The sequence below is a fragment of the Brachyhypopomus gauderio genome, unplaced genomic scaffold (assembly GCF_052324685.1).
Source record: "Brachyhypopomus gauderio isolate BG-103 unplaced genomic scaffold, BGAUD_0.2 sc98, whole genome shotgun sequence".
NCBI lineage: Eukaryota > Metazoa > Chordata > Actinopteri > Gymnotiformes > Hypopomidae > Brachyhypopomus > Brachyhypopomus gauderio.
Genome location: NW_027506919.1, coordinates 408,945 through 426,365, shown reverse-complemented (window position 1 = coordinate 426,365; position 17,421 = coordinate 408,945). Strand labels below are relative to the sequence as shown.

Below are 17,421 nucleotides of genomic sequence, written 5' to 3'. Positions count from 1 at the left end.
AACTCAGTGTATAAAGTGTACATGTACTACTGTATACACGCATAACACACACACACACACACACATACAGAACTCAGTGTATAAAGTGTACATGTACTACTGTATACACGCATAACACACACACACACACGCATACAGAACTCAGTGTATAAAGTGTACATGTACTACTGTATACACGCATAACACACACACACACACACACACACACACACACACACACACGCACGCACACAGAACTCCAGTGTACCTGGGACTACTGTATACACCCATAAAACACCACACACACACACACACACACACACACACACACACACACACACACACACAGTGAAGGTTGATACTCTAAAACACAGTCACAACACTTTTCTCAAAATTCAGTTTATTAAATTTAGAAAACACCATTTTCTTAATGGTTGATAACAATAGCAGGAACACAGTAATGAAACGCCGTGGGGGAGGGAGGGGGCAGGCCAGCCCCTGAGTTTAAATCTGGTTCCTCTTCCTGAAGTTGTAGGTTCACTAGCCCCACCTCCTTACACACAGGAAATGATGCACATGGAAGGGAAGTGGGGAACAGTGGAGAGAGGAGAGGAGAGAGAGAGAGGAGAGAGAGAGAGAGAGAGAGGAGGGAGAGAGAGAGGGAAAGAGATGGAGAGAGTGAAGGAGAGAGGGAGAGAGAGGGAAAGAGATGGAGAGAGTGAAGGAGAGAGGGAGAGAGGGAGGGAAAGAGATGGAGAGAGGGAGGGAGAGAGAGGGGGAAAGAGATGGAGAGAGTGAAGGAGAGAGGGAGAGAGAGAGGGAAAGAGATGGAGAGAGTGAGGGAGAGAGGGAGGGAGAGAGAGGGGGAAAGAGATGGATAGAGGGAGGGAGAGAGAGGGGGGTGGAGAGAGAGGTGATGGTGGTGGTGTACATGAACTCCAGGGACATGAAGGTCGGGGTGATGGCAGCATTCTGATAATCCAGACACGTCAGGTAGACGCCACATCGCAAAGTTGCTTGGTTTTCAAGTGAAGGTACTTCCTGCCAAAGAAGGTACGAAACAGACAGAACAAACGAGAAAACCAAAAACGTACTGAATGTCATCCCGTAACCAGAATGTCATCCCGTAACCAGAATGTCATCCCGTAACCAGAATGTCGTTCCGTAACCAGAATGTCGTCCCGTAATCAGGTGTTGCCCAACCAAAGGGTGGATGAGGAGGAATTAGGGGGTCTTCAAGAAGGCGGGGCATCACCATGGAGGGGCGGGGCATCACCATGGAGGGGCGGGGCATCACCACAGACACTCAGACATTGCTCAGACACATCAGGACTGTAGGGGAAGGGGAGTGCAAACATTGTCTTTTTCCTGGAGAGACAGACAGAGAAAGACAGAGAGAGAGAGAGAGAGAGGGAAAGAGAGGGAGAGAGAGAGCACGCCCACAGAGGGAGACGCAGACGCAGATTAGCTCGTCCGTGCGTCCATCAAGTCCTCGTGCGTCCATATTTCTGTCTCTGTCTCCCTGCGGCCCTCTCTCGCCCCCTCTGGCCTGTCTCAAGGTGCGGCGAGGGGCGACTCCCGGCCGGGCGAGCTCCCCAGGGCCAGCTCGTCGGGCGGGAAGACGGTGAGGGTGCAGGCGCGGATGCCGCCCAGCGACTCGGGCAGGTCGAACACCTTGTGCCACTCGTCTCTCTCGGGGTCGTACTTCTGTACGATCTCCACCATGCAGCGGTTGTTCCAGGAGTAGCCGCCCACCACGTAGATCTTGCTCTCGAACACGGCCACGCCCACGTCGCTCTGGCCGCGCAGCATGGCGGCGATGGGCGTCCAGGCGTCCAGCGCCGGGCTGTAGTACTCGCAGCTCAGCACGTCGTCGTAGTCGCTGGTGCCCCGGAAGTGGTTCCCGCCGATGACGTAGAGCCGGTCGCCCACCGTGCACATGCAGTGCAGGCCGCGCACCGTCGTCATGGGGGCCTTCTGTGACCATTTATCAGCATCCGGGTCGAAGCACATCAGCTCCTTCTGGAAGGTGTCGTGCGTGATGCCGCCTACACACACACACACACACACACACACACACACACACACACACACACACACACACACACACACACACGATTTCAGCTTAGACACTAAGGTAACTGCTGCCTTCAGAGGGTGTGAGTTTTTGATGCATGTGTGTGTATATATTATAGAGATAATGGGCTTTATGTAATGAGTACTGCAGAAATAATAAATCAATGCATTACACACACACGCACACACATCAAAAATCACTGGTGCATGCTCACAGAGTATCACACACACACACACACACACACACACACACACACACACACACACACACACACACACACACACACACACACACACACACACACACACACACACACACACACACGCACACAAACACACACACACACACACACACACACACACTTTTCAAGTCCCATTCAGGCAGTCTGTCCTGTCTGCAGTGGTTCCAGTATTACTGATGGATGTGTGTATGTGCAGCCGCTGTCTAGACTGTCTGGGCTCCAGGTCTACAAACTCCAGATCAGCTGCTCATCACCACAGACCTGTGGCACCGCTGCTTACTGCAGAGTTAGAGGTAACCAACTAACTGAACCTGTGATCCCACACACACACACAAACACCTTTATAATTCACCACACACACACCTTTATAATTCACCAAAGCAAAACAGCAAAAATTATGCATGCACCTCTATCTACAACACACACACACACACAAGTGCGTAGACAGACAGCCAGAGAGAGGGAGAGACACTCACGAAGTGATGGACACACAAAAAAAAAAGAAAACAGGCCATGTCTACAGGGATGGCTGAAAATAAAGAGCAGAGCTATCCCATCAGGCACCTGGGCATTAGCCAACCCACCCCTCCCTCCTTCTCTCCTTCTCTCCCTCCCTCTCTCTCTCTTTCTTGTCCGTATGCCTCCCTTCACTATTCACTCATTTTTCTCTCCAGCAGAGAACTGAGGGAGAGATGAGAGAGGGGGATGAAGAGAGAGATGAAAAAGATGAAGAGAGAGAGAGAGAGAGAGATGAGAAATAGATGGAGATGAAGAAAGATGAAGAGATAGAGATGTAAAGAGAGATAGAGAGATGAGAGAGAGAAGAAGAGAGAGGACAGGCAGAGTAAAACAAGATCAGCAAATTCTAAATATACACCAGCGATGGAGAGAGATGTGAGTGTGTGTGTGTGTGAGTGTGTGTGTGTGTGTGTGAGAGAGAGAGTGTATTTGTGTGAGTGTGAGAGTGTGTGTGTGTGAGAGAGAGAGAGACAGTGTGTGAGTGTGTTTATGTGTGTCTGTGTGTGTGTGTGTGTGTGTGTGTGAGAGTGTGTGTGTGTATGTGAGTGTGTGTGTGTATGAGTGTGTGTGTGTGTGTGTGAGAGAGAGAGTGTATATGTGTGAGTGTGAGAGTGTGTGTGTGTGAGAGAGTGTGTGTGTATGTGTGTGTGTGAGAGAGAGAGTGTGTGTGTGTGTGAGTGTGTTTATGTGAGTGTGTGTGTGTGTGAGTGTGTGTGTGTGAGAGTGTGTGTGTGTGTGTGTGTGTGAGAGAGAGTGTGTGTGTGTGTGTGTGAGAGAGAGAGAGAGAGAGAGACAGTGTGTGAGTGTGTTTATGTGTGTGTGTGTGTGTGTGAGTGAGTGCAAGTGCAGGGGAGAACAGCACAGGAAGGGGAGAGTGTGTGTGCAGGACTCAGTGCCACATCTCTCCCCTGATGGTGGCCCAGTACCCAACAGCTCCAGGTGTTCAGGATGTGTGTGATAGTCACAGTGGAATCAGTGTGAGCTCTGACATTTCATTCCGTTCCTCTGAGTCCGTTTCTCTCTCTCTCTCTCTCTCTCTCTCTCTCTCTCTCTCTCTCTCTCTCTCTCTCTCTCTCTTGACCCTGACACTCACACCCTGACCCCAACTCTGACTCCCTGACCTCAGCACTCACACCCTGACCCCATGTCTGACTCCCTGACCTCAACTCTGACTCCCTGACCTTGACCCCGACACTCACACCCTGACCCCAACTCTGACTCCCTGACCTCAACACTCACACCCTGACCCCAACTCTGACTCCCTTACCTCAACACTCACACCCTGACCCCAACTCTGACTCCCTGACCCTAAACCTAACCCTGACAGCCTATACAGTAGGGGTGTGATGAGATCTCATATCACGAGATCTCGCGAGATATAACTCAGTGAGATTTCTCGTTAAAAATTTGTCTCGCGAGATTTGTGATCCAGCAAGCAGCCAGAATGATGTCGGAAAATACAGGTATTACTATTGAAGATGCACCCGCCACTTTCAAATCGTTAGTTTGGCAGCATTTTGGGTAGCCGGCAGAAATGATAAATGGCAAGAGAGTGACTGATAAGACACGGACCTTATGCAAACACTGTATGAAAATAAAGGTCTGGTTAACGACGGACCAGAGTTACGACCGATTTTTTTTTTATTTCGCGCGATGCGCGGAGGAGCAGTGGCAGCTGGAGTGTTGGAGTGCTGGTGTTGGAGTGTTGTGTACGATAAGCTGAGGCAGCGCAGCCCATCTCGGCAACGCGATCACTCTTTCTCACGCTGTACCAAAGATGTATACGTATATACGGTGTCTGCCCTGTATGCACGAGAACATTGTTTGTTTTTTTCTTTACTATATTTACAATTTAGCGTATCTAAATCTAGGGTCACGCTTAACAACCGACTTTTCAGTCTCTAACCCCGTCGTTAAGCGGGGACTCACTGTAATATTGTTTGCAATTGAGAAAAGGAGAAATATTTCATTTTATTTATTTAATTTTAACTTTTATGAAATTTTATTTTAATTTCAATTTGTAGAAGAAGAAGTTTATTAAAAGTTTATGCTTACATAATGCATGTTAAGAGTTATAATAAACCATTTAAAAATGCACGTGTAACTCAGTTAAATAAAAGTCTGTTGTCCAGTCATATAATTTGTCATTTTAGTGTTCTTAAAATCTCGACTCATCTCGATCTCGTGAACCCAATATCGTGTCTCGTCTCGTGAGCTGAGTGTATCGTCACACCTCTACTATACAGACTTCTGAGGCCAAATGATTTCATCAATAAGATCAGCTTTCACTTGTGAAACTGGGGCTGGTGTGTGTGTGTGTACCTGAGATGTACATGTATCCTCTGTACACAGTGGTATGTGTGTGTGTGTGTGTGTGTGTATATGTACCTGAGATGTACATGTATCCTCCGTACAGTGGTGTGTGTGTGTGCGTGTATGTACCTGAGATGTACATGTATCCTCCGTACACAGTGGTGTGTGTTTGTGTGTGTGTGTGTGCGTGTATGTACCTGAGATGTACATGTATCCTCCGTACACAGTGGTGTGTGTGTGTGTGTGTGTATGCACCTGAGATGTACATGTATCCTCCGTACACAGTGGTGTGTGTGTGTATGTGTGTATGTACGTGAGATGTACATGTATCCTCCGTACACAGTGGGGTGTGTGTGTATGTACCTGAGATGTACATGTATCCTCCGTACACAGTGGTGTGTGTGTGTGTGTATGTGTGTACCTGAGATGTACATGTATCCTCCATACACAGTGGTGTGTGTGTGTGTGTATGTGTGTACCTGAGATGTACATGTATCCTCCGTACACAGTGGTGTGTGTGTGTGTGTGTGTATGTGTGTACCTGAGATGTACATGTATCCTCCATACACAGTGCCTGCGTGGCCATAGTGGGGCTCGTTCATCTTGGCCACGTATGTCCATTCGTTGGTCCTGGGGTTGTAGCACTCCACCGTCGCTGCAGAGGGGGAGACAGAGGGTGAGTGTGTGTGTATCACCCTGTTTGCTGCCTGCACAGCTATAGCAGCACTTTAAAATTTAAGGATTGACAGAAAGGAAAAACACACACACACACACAGATTCTGGAATATCCTTGGCGAGAAGTCAGATAAAGATCTGGAACAAGCAGAAGAGCTTGCACACACACACTTTCAGGAGTTCAGTCCTGGCCTTGGGCTCAATCAACCTCTGTATAGACACACACACACAAATACACCCATACATACACATGCGCACACACACATACTCTAACTGTCATTAGCTGTCATTAGCTTTCAACTTCCTGGTTATTTATTCAGCCCTGCCCCCTGTTCAAATCCAGCCTCGCCACAGTGAGTCAGCGGTTGTGATCACCACGGCCGAGAAAACCGAAGCTGCTGGAGATGAAGATGACCGCATCCTGCCGCCTGACGAGCTCAATTAAGACTGCCCTCTTTACACAGTCCTGCTGTCCCTTAATGATGACCACAGCTTGCCCAGTCTCCAGAGGCCCGTCCACTAATGATGACCTCACAGCTGAAAAATATCACACAGTACCTCCGGTTCTGTCCAGCGGAGAAATCTCTTGTGCAGCATAATGATGACCTAAAACTCAGACACTGCTGCCTAATGACAGTGACCTTCAGAGAAAAATGATTTTAAAACCTCCCCAAGGAAAACTAAACGGTTCCCTGACGTCTACCAGGAGACGCACGACCTGCTTCAGAACGGAGTATTGCCATGGGAACCTCGTGCTCCGTCCTGAACGTGTGACAGAGTTCCCACGAGACCCTGCTCTCTTTGATGATGTCACACGCGACATGTCATTCTCTGGGTCATGTGACCATCGTGGGGGGCGGGGACATGGCTACTCGGGTTCTCTCAGTTACAAACTCTGCAGTTTGCCGTGTTGTTGACTCTGCAAATCCACAAACACACACACAAAGTGAAGGGTGTGTGTGTGTGTGTGTGTGTGTGTGTGAAAACAAAAGTAATTCAATTCTGAGCAATGGAACCCATTTGACCAGCATGCTGCTGGTTGCCATGGTAACAAGGTCCATGGAAACGTGGGCAGTGGAGCAGTAAGCAGCAGTGTGAGGTAGAAGTGGGGCCAGAGAGAGAGAGAGAGAAAGAGAGAGAGAGAGAAAGAGAGAGAGAAACAGAGAGAGAGAGAGAGAGAGAGAGAGAGAGAAACAGAGAGAGAGAGAGAGAGAGAGAGAGAGAGAGTGTGCAAGAGAGTGTGTGTGTGTGTGTGTGTGTGTGTGTGTAAACCCGTCACAGGTGTTTGAGGATAACCCCTTGATGCTTTATTTAGCTGCACTAGTGTGCAGGATTAGATTTATGTGAGCGTGTGTAGTGGGGTGAGGTATCTGAGGGGCGTGGTCTACTGACAGCATAAATGTTATTTATTTGCTTATTTGTCCAAGCATGAACACACACTTGATTCTGAACGTGTACGAGAGTGTGCACTTACATGCGCCTTGTGTGTGTGTGTGTGTGTGAGAGAGAGAGAAAGAAAGAGAGAGTGAGAGTGTGTGTGAGAGAGAGAGAGAGAGAGAGAGAGAGAGAGAGAGAAAGAGAGTGTGTGTGTGTGCACACTCAGCATTCCGCACTTTTCCACCCAGCACCCCAGGAATCTTAATTACCCATGTTCCTCTGGGGCTTTCATCCAACCAGACACCCTTCACTTCTGCCTGTTGCCGCGGACACGTAACCACGGCAACCGACAGATGACCCCCGGGGTGTCTGCAGTGACCCCTGTGAAGGTGACATGAAACGCTCGCCCAGTGATGTGTGAAGTGAGATATGATTTGTGTTCTCTCAAATTCACTGTAGGACCTGAACACACTTCCATTATGAATTAGATGTTATGATATTCAAATATATGCTTTGTTATAAATTATGTTAAAAATCCTCATGAGACCGAACAGCACGCAGACACGGCGCTGGACCTGTAAAACTGCTGCGAGTCCCTCATCACGGATGAACCTGAATCAGTGCTGTAAAAATGTGGATTGTCAAGTTCACAGGAGAAACCTGTACAGTCGAAACCAGACATCATGAATTTGGGAGTAACCACATGGCAAAAAACCAAGACATCATGACTTAAAAATAAAAGAATTGGTTACATGAATGTATGAAAGATGCTATACAAAAAGATTATTGTCATTATTATTATTATTATTATTACTATGAATAAATGCACAATATCTGGGGGGAAGGACATAACTCATACAGCGATCCAACCCTGAACCCTTCATACATGATAAATACAGGTTGAGGGAGTTGAGCCAGGACCTGTGGGCCCAACACTGCACCAGGAACCGGTGTGTGTGTGTGTGTGTGTGTGTGTGTGTGTGTGTGTGTGTGTGTGTGTGTGTGTGAGTGTGTGTGTGTGTGTGTGTGTGTGTGGGTGTGTGTGTGTGTGTGTGAGTGTGTGTGTGTGTGTGTGTGTGTGTGTGTGTGTGTGTGTGTGTGTACCGAGAGTGTTCTGGTTCTTCACGCATGTCCACACGTTCCTGTCACACAGTCTCTCTCCCGCCCTTCCCCGAGAGCAGGGCTGTATGTTCCCGTAAGAACATCCCCCAACCTCACCCACCTCTCCGTGCTGTTCCTCGCAGGTCTAGGTGACCCGAGAACATTCAGAACTCTCGTGAGCTGGTGGTACAGGTGAGCGTCATGAAACCCATGACCCACACAAACTACTGCACCAACAGCTTTATCCGTCGGAAGGTGCCTCCCACATACGGATCCAGGAACAGTTTGTGGTTTTATTCTTTTGAAGGTGCCTCCCACATACTGATCCAGGAACAGTTTGTTTTTTTTCCTTCATGGCCTGAAGGCCACGATGACTTATGAAACGACATACCATTAATTTTGTCATTGTTGGACTTTTAGTTGCTGCAAACATCACATTAGCAGGTGAACAACACGTCTCACGGGGGACCACTGGACATGTCCTCTTTCTGGGATGTAAAAAACCCAGTGTTCCTAAAATATCTAAAATTTTCAAAAATATCTTGACATTTGGCTTCTCCATCGGTTTTTGCATCACTCTGACCATTCTTCACAGGTCCCCGCCTTCTCCCACACCACAATTGGTCAATCATGGACACGCCCCATACGCAACCATTGGTCAGTCTGTTTCTCAGCATGTGTAGCATGTGTGTAGTCGCTTCACAGAAGCGCATGGCCGGAGAAGATCCATGAAGATCACCTCTGAGATGATCCATGAAGATCACCTCCTATATGATCCATGAAGATCACCTCAGATATGATCCATGAAGATAACCTCCGAGATGATCCATGAAGATCACCTCCTATATGATCCATGAAGATCACCTCAGATATGATCCGTCAAGGCCTAAAAACAGCCCAACCCATGTGAGGCTTAGGCTTGAGAGTTAACAGTGTCTGTACCGCAGCGTCTGTACTGCTCGTCTGCAGACGCATGTGACAAAATAATCTGACACGACTCAATGTTGATGCACTTACACCCCACCAATGTCGTCGTAGGCTTGTAGATCTAATAAGACAGAAATGAAGAACTAATCTGACAGAATTATATATGTGAGAGTTTGTGTGGAAATCTGTACCAGACGCGACTCTAATATACAATCCAAAACTGGCTTGTTAATACATTTTCGTGTTTAAAATATTGATCTTCAGGAAGGTACACCTTAGAACTCAACAAGTCTAGCAACTCATTTTCATTTATTCAATGACCATGAAATTTTTTTTTTTATGGACGTTATTTGTAAGGAACAGCTGAATGGAGAGGGGTGAGTTTATCAGGCCATGCAGACGCAGGGACACACACTAATGGATCAGATAAGTGGAACTCCAAGACCTGGCCCCTGGAGGGCTGCCAGCATACACAATGTCCTCCTAAACCTTATTACACACACTCAGATGCTTCTCAAGACCCTGATTAGCGAAGTAACACACGTGCAGTTAAGACCCAGGGCTACACCAGGAACCAGAACCAGGAGCAGAACCAGAACCAGATTTGGCAAGTTTAGGATGATCTGCAGATCCCAGATGCATCAGCAGCAGAGAGATGCGATTCTCTAACCCACCTCGCTCTGCAGGTGTTGCACCAAAATCCTCCCCCCTATCTGAACACCCCCCCCCCCCCTCTCCAGCACACCTGCTTTACAGGTCTTCATTAGAAACCCTCCCCCTCCCCCTCCCCCTCCCAGCCCTCCAGGTGCCACCGCAAAATGGCTCCCCTGACTCTCCCAGCACTTCAGGCATCACATCAGAACGTTTCCACGGGTGTCACGTCAAATCGCTTCCCTCCCAGCTCCCCGCGCTCGACTGGCGTCGTGTCAAACTCCTCCACCAGCTCCCTCCCGCAGCTCTCCACGCGTCACATCAAAACTCTTCCTCCTGATTCTTCCTTCTCTCAAACTGTCACTTCAACCCCCCCCCCATTCACTCAGTTGTCAAACCTGCCCCCCCCCCCAAATTCCACACATACCCTGCTGAACCTGCCCCTCCACCACCTACCCACACTCACCCCGCCCCCCACCCCCTCAACCCCGCCCTCTTCCCCACCCCACTCACCCAGCCCCCCACCCCCTCAACCCCGCCCTCTTCCCCACCCCCACTCATCCAGCCCCGCCCCTCCCTCACCCAGCCCCCCACCCCCTCAACCCCGCCCTCTTCCCCACCCCACTCACCCAGCCCCGCCCCTCCCTCACCCAGCCCCCCACCCCCTCAACTCCGCCCTCTGCCCCGCCCCCCCCCACACACTCACCAAGCTCCCCGGCGGCGTTCCTCCCTCCCACGGCGTACAGGTAACCCTTGAGCGCGCTAAGGTGAAAAAAACGTCCGCTTCTCGTTCAAACACGCCACCTGCATCCACCTGTTGTAGCGCGGGTCGTAGCGGAACACCGTGTCCACCGCCGTCTTGCCCTTGGTGTCGTAGTTGCTCTGGCCGCCCACCACGTACAGGAAGTTCCCGATGACGGCGATGCCGTGCTGGTAGCGTGGCGCGTCCATGGGCGCCAAGGCCTTCCACTCGTGCGCCTTCTCGTCGAAGAGCCGCAGCTCCTTGCTGACCACCAGCTGCTGGCGCAGGACCCCGCCCAGCGTCACCAGGTGCGAGCTGTCCGAGCGGATGCCCGTGCGCTCCGACTGCATGACGGGCTGCATGTAGGGCATCATCTGGTAGTTGCTGGCCTCCAGCAGCAGGTTGACGCAGGCGTTGTCCGTGCGCATGAAGTCCACCGTCTGCACGTGGTTGATGAGGTCCGCCGGGCTCATGAGCGGGAAGCGGATGTTTCGCATGAGTTTGGCGGCGAACTCCATGCGTCCGTCCTCACAGCGCAGCCAGCGACACGCTGCCTTGAAGAGCTCCAGCTCGCCGCAGTGCTTCAGGCTGTTGGAGGACAGCACGAAGGCCAGACGCTCGAACGGCAGCTTCACAAACTCGCCCGTGCCCAGCAGCGACGGGAAGTTCTTCAGGATGAAGTTGTTGACGTACTTGTCCACCTCCGTCAGGTTGTAGGCGTTGGCGATGCGACCCACCTCCACGCAGTTCTCCAGAGACACCTGGGGGTGGGCGGGGCCACACAGACGCAGTTATTAAAATACTAACACACAGCGCTGATCAGCACAGCTATCACAGAATAGACCACAACCTGCCCCTCTTAACCCATATAAACCAGCTCAGAAATGACTTCTGAAACACACAAACACACAACGACCTCCACCTAGCAGCTGAGGACTAAAACCAGGTGTGTCAGAGCCAGGAGGGAAGAGAGAGGGAGAGAGGGAGCGAGGGAGCGAGGGAGAGAGAGGAGAGGGAGGGAGAGGGAGAGAGACATGATTGCACAAGTAGAGTTTTTTCCGGTGTTTATTTTTGACCAGTTTCTCGAGGCAGTGTGGAGGTGAAGGCCGTGCGAGCGTGCGTGCGTGCGTGCGAGCGTGCGAGCGGTGCCCTACCCCCCGAGATGAGGAACACTTTGCAGAAGTCGAGCACCGGGCAGGATCTGTAGGAAGCTGGCGGCCTCCAGCGTGTCCTGCAGGTTCTCCATGTTGAGCGAGAGCTTGGCCGTGTAGATGAAGTCTATGATCTTCTTCAGGCCGATGCGATTGACCCCGTGGAGCTTTATGCACATCAGATCCTGCTCCTTCATCCCTCCTGAGGAAGAGGAGGGGGGAGAGGGGGGAGAGGAGGAGGGGCAAGAGAGAATGAGGAGTTGCACACAAAGAGAAATGGATGGAAATAGAGATAGAGAGAGAGATAGAGAGAGAGAGAGAGAGAGAGAGAGAGAGAGAGAGAGAGAGAGAGAGTTCTTATGAAGTAAACCCTGTGAACCGGAGGTGAGTCAGACTACAGAATGGTTTCCAGCATCCACACAAGACAACAGACCGAACATAAAACCACATACACACGCAACACCATCAAGACACATCTTTAAATATTAACGGCCATGAGCAACACACACCACACACACTTTCATGCCCTGCTTCACGCTCCTCTCCATTTTGGTCTGTTTTCAGTGTCACTCAGACATGTTGCTCCTTTATAGTGACACACCCCTCCCACAACCAGCTGAGACAGAAGTGATGGAAGAGGCCTTGAGAGAGAACACACAGAGAGAGAGAGAGAGAGAGAGAGAGAGAGAGAGAGAGAGAGAGAGAGAGAGAGAGAGAGAGAGAGAGAGAGAAAGCAAGAGAGAGAGAGAGAGAGAGAAAGCAAGAGAGAGAGAGAGAGAGAGAGAAAGCAAGAGGGAGGGAGAGAGAGAGAGATAGAGGAAGAGAGAGAGAGATAGGGGGGAGAGAAAGCAAGAGGGAGGGAGAGAGAGAGAGAGAAAGAGAGAGATAGAGGAAGAGAGAAAGAGGCAGAGGCAGAGAGAGAGAGAGATAGAGGAAGAGAGAGAGAGCTAGAGGCAGAGGCAGAGAGAGGCAGAGGCCAGAGAGAGAGAGAGGCAGAGAGAGAGAGAGAGAGGCAGAGAGAGAGAGAGATGCTCTGGGGTATCCAGTCTGTCTGAATGAGGCTGAGTCATGCCATGTTTACATCAGATTTCTCTCTACTGGGGCAGTAGTGAAGAAACATGAAGATTAAGAAGATAGAGCTGAAACACACACACACACACACACACACACACACACCACACACACACACACACACACACACACACACACACACACACAGTTTGTTGAGAGTGGTGCATGCTCCGGTTCTTGTCCCTGCTAGCCCATGTGAGTAGCACCCCCACTCTGATGCAGCGCTGAATCTCTCTCACACACACACACACACACACACACACACACACACACACACACACACACACACACACACACACACACACACACACACACACGTTCTCTTACCTGTGAACATGGCTTTGAAGTAGTCGCTGGATGATGCCATCATGGCCCGGTGCACAGGAAACGCCTCATCACCGTCTCCTGCCACCAGTGTGACGTCACACAGCAAACCTTCGATCCTCAACTGGTCAAACCCCTGAAAGAGCAAGAAAGTGTCCTGACCAGAACCTCCTGACCAGAACCTCCTGAACAGACCTCCTGACCAGAGAGCAGAGAACCTCCTAAACAGAACCCCTGACCAGACCTCCTGAACAGAGAGCAGAGAACCTCCTGACCAGAACCTCCTGACCAGAAGGTCAGGAAACGCATACATTTTCATTTTTTATGCAAATGTACATAAAAAGGACCACAAGGCTGACTGAATGAGTTAGAGTAGGTGTTGGGGTTTTGACCCTACAGTCTTAAGACACTCAACAAAACGACCACACACAAGGTCATTAAACTCCATCATTATACCCTGACTCACATTATGTGCTAAGAAGCTGGCTTTGCAGACATAGCACGTGTGTGTGTGTGTGTGTCTGGAGCATGAGGCTGATGAATAAAAGATTTCGCAGCTAATTCGTCGAGCACCAGGTCGCGAGCCCTAGGCCTGCCAGTCATTACACACACTCCCCCATTACTACACCTTTCACTGACTCACGTGTTCACTTATAGACCTCACAGCGCTGAACCATAACCTGCTGTGGCTCCAGGCCTGCAGGGGGCAGTAGAGGCCTCCAGATAAACAGTCAGCTATAGCAGAAGGAGTACTGTCTCACAGGTCCAATAAAGCCCTACTGCTTGGATAGTAAAATGTGTATTATTGCCAGGTACTTGCAGTAATAATACTACAAGTATAAATATAAAAAATACGACAAGTATTGTTACTAGAGGTGTCTTCAACTAAGGATTTTCATAGTCGAATCTGATTCGTCAGATTTTCTCTTTAGTCGACTAATAGTCAAATCAGTTTTTTTATCTAGAGGCCCTTAAACGGGATCTCGTTCTCATTCAGGACTTTTTTCCACTTCAAAATAAAAACCTAAAAGATAAATAAATAAACATGGTAGTTTGGCTTTATTCAGCTTTTATTTATTTACTTATATATTTTTTTATGAAACGTTTAGAGAACATTAACAAAAAAAAGTCACCGTCAGTGCGCATATCGAACTGTCTGACAGGCACTGTGCAAAAATGTCAAAAATATTTTAAATAAAATGTGCCTGAAAATATTTTTAAAAATTGCCACACAACAGCAAAAAATTATAAGGAAAGGTTCAAGTAACGGGGTTTTAAAAAGCAAACCACAACAAAAAATGTTTATAGGCCTACTTGCCGGAGACGCACCGTGACGAGACGAGACGACACGACACGACACGATCGAAACAACAAACGGCTGAACTGTTTTTTGCCTTACGCGTTTTTAATGGTATGCCATGTTGGTTGTTGTCGTGCGAAATGAAAGACGTTGATGACATAACTTGCACATTACTTTGTTTGATTCATCTTTATCTTTTTCAAAATACTCCCACACTTTTTTTTGTAGCCATTATAATCTCGGGCAGATGCTGCGTATTGTGTTGCGTGTTCAGCTCCGCTCATTTGGATTGTGCAACAGCAGGGTGTGATTTATTAATGTGTAGTAAGGAATATGCCTATTGTTAATGCGCACCACATCATTTAAAAATATTTATTAACAGAAATTAGGATAATTTTATTTGACAAAAGGCTATATATAACGAAAACAAAGACATTTCATGTAACAACTAATGCTTAGCAGCATCCTTGGGCACCCCCATGCAGTTAGAATGGTACATTCGACTATGACGTTCATAGTCGACTAGGGGGTATAGTCGACTATAGTCGAATCATCGACTATTGCAGGTCACCCCTAATTGTTACTCAATATTACTGAAGATTTGTAGTGCATGTCCACATTCAGGGAACTCAACTGCCAAACTGAACTCACACCAGCGCCACAGAACTTATTACGGTGGAGTGTGTGTGTGTGTGTGTGTGTGTGTGTGTGTGTGTGTGTGTGTGTGTGTGAGGGTGTAGAATGTACGTTATAAGCTGTTGGTGCCAGTTCAGACACTGCAATGATATCGCCATGGTAATGGGAGGTGGATGACCTACTTTTCAGTCATGATACAAAATACAAACGCTACCATAGATGAACACACACACACACAAACCTCAACACACACACACACACACACACACACACACACATACATACAGAAACCTCAACACACACACACACACACACACACAGAAACCTCAACAAACACACACAAACATGCATTGCATTCACACACACACACACACACACACACACACACACACACACACACACATAGGAATCAGAGTGGTGCTATATAACACCCCATTAACCTCTCCTAATAATAAATGGTAGGTGTGTCTGTCTGTGTGTGCGTGCGGGTGTCAGAATAGTAGTGACTTTACACCGTGTGTGTGTGTGTGTGTGTGTGTGTGTGTGTGTGTGTGAATGCAAACATGGAACTGTCAGTATGTGTCTGCCTAATGGTCCCATTCAGATTTGCAGTCGCTTTGTGTGTGCATGAAGAATCGTGATTTTTCACATATGAATGTTGCATTGCATTTTTAAAGCACATAAAATCAACCTAAATCAGTGAGCCAATTAAATGAGCCAATTAAATGAGCCGTTACTGTCCTGTTGAACCAATGCCTGCCCCCCTTTATGTGCCTGTCATCTGAGCTGTCTTTGTGGACAAAGACGCTGCACTGATCCTCCCATGGAATTGATGGGACGTGCGTCCCTTCAGAAAGACTGGGACAGGAAGAGAGACACAGGGAGAGAGAGACAGGGAGGGAGAGACCGGGAGGGAGAGTCAGGGAGGGAGAGACAGAGAGGGAGAGACAGAGAGGGAGAGACAGGGAGGGAGAGTCAGGGAGGGAGAGTCAGGGAGGGAGAGACAGAGAGGGAGAGACAGAGAGGGAGAGACAGAGAGGGAGAGTCAGGGAGGGAGAGACAGGGAGGGAGAGACAGAGAGGGAGAGACAGGGAGGGAGAGAGACAGGGAGGGAGAGACAGGAGGGAGAGACAGAGAGGGAGGGAGAGACAGGGAGGGAGAGTCAGGGAGGGAGAGACAGGGAGGGAGAGACAGGGAGGGAGAGACAGGGAGGGAGAGACAGAGAGGGAGAGACAGGGAGGGAGAGACAGGGAGGGAGAGACAGGGAGGGAGAGACAGAGAGGGAGAGACAGAGAGGGAGAGACAGGGAGGGAGAGACAGGGAGGGAGAGACAGAGAGGGAGAGAGACAGGGGGGGAGAGACAGAGAGGGAGAGACAGAGAGGGAGAGAGACAGGGGGGGAGAGACAGAGAGGGAGAGACAGAGAGGGAGAGAGACAGGGGGGGAGAGACAGAGAGGGAGAGACAGAGAGGGAGAGAGACAGGGGGGGAGAGAAAGGGAGGGAGAGACAGGGAGGGAAAGACAGGGAGGGAGAGACAGGGAGGGAAAGACCGGGAGGGAGAGACAGAGAGGGAGAGAAAGGGAGGGAGAGAAAGGGAGGGAGAGACAGGGGGGGGAGAGACCAGGGAGGGAGAGAAAGGGAGGGAGAGACAGGGAGGGAGAGAAAGGGAGGGAGAGACAGGGAGGGAGAGACAGAGAGGGAGAGACCGGGAGGGAGAGACAGGGAGGAGAGACAGGGAGGGAGAGAAAGGGAGGGAGACCAGCTGAGGGACGAAGGGAAGGACAGAAGCAGACATGTTCACCAGCACCACGACTACAACTCCTCCACCTTAACTATGCTCTCTTAGCCCAGGGACCCGTGTGTGTGTGTACAATTAGCTCCCACTTGCAATAAACCAATGAACTGGAATGTGAAGCCCTCTTGTGAATAGACATTTTGACTAGAGCACAACCACACAGACACAATGTAGCTTTGATACATATGCTGATTGATTCAATTATAGTTTGATTAAATTGTATAATTGTGTGAGGACACACAAGCTCAAATTTTAATACTGATTACACCCCATCAATCCCTTTCTCCTGTGTGCAGTACGTGCACACACACACACACACACACACTCCCTCAGATAGCATCAGTGCCCCCCCCTCACTCACTCACTCACTCACTCACCACGGGCATGATAATGGAGGTAATGAAGACTCCAACAACATCTGTCTGAATATATTCACAGGACAGCAGACTATATAATGACCTTCACAAACTCACACACACTCACAAATACACAAACAATAACCACACACACTCACACACACACACACACACACACACACACAC

General features: G+C 49.3%; 1 protein-coding gene across 1 annotated transcript in view; it reads right to left on the bottom strand.

Annotated features, from left to right (window-relative positions):
- Positions 1 to 358: 358 nt before the first annotated feature.
- klhl13 (kelch-like family member 13) overlaps positions 359 to 17,421 on the bottom strand; it is a 26,273-nt gene continuing 9,210 nt past the window's right edge. The window contains 7 exon segments of the mRNA XM_076992829.1: positions 359 to 2,027; positions 5,671 to 5,784; positions 10,567 to 10,636; positions 10,638 to 11,363; positions 11,752 to 11,796; positions 11,798 to 11,955; positions 13,152 to 13,284. Of these exon segments, the coding sequence (XP_076848944.1) occupies positions 1,534 to 2,027; positions 5,671 to 5,784; positions 10,567 to 10,636; positions 10,638 to 11,363; positions 11,752 to 11,796; positions 11,798 to 11,955; positions 13,152 to 13,284 (1,740 nt within the window). The 3' untranslated portion in view covers positions 359 to 1,533.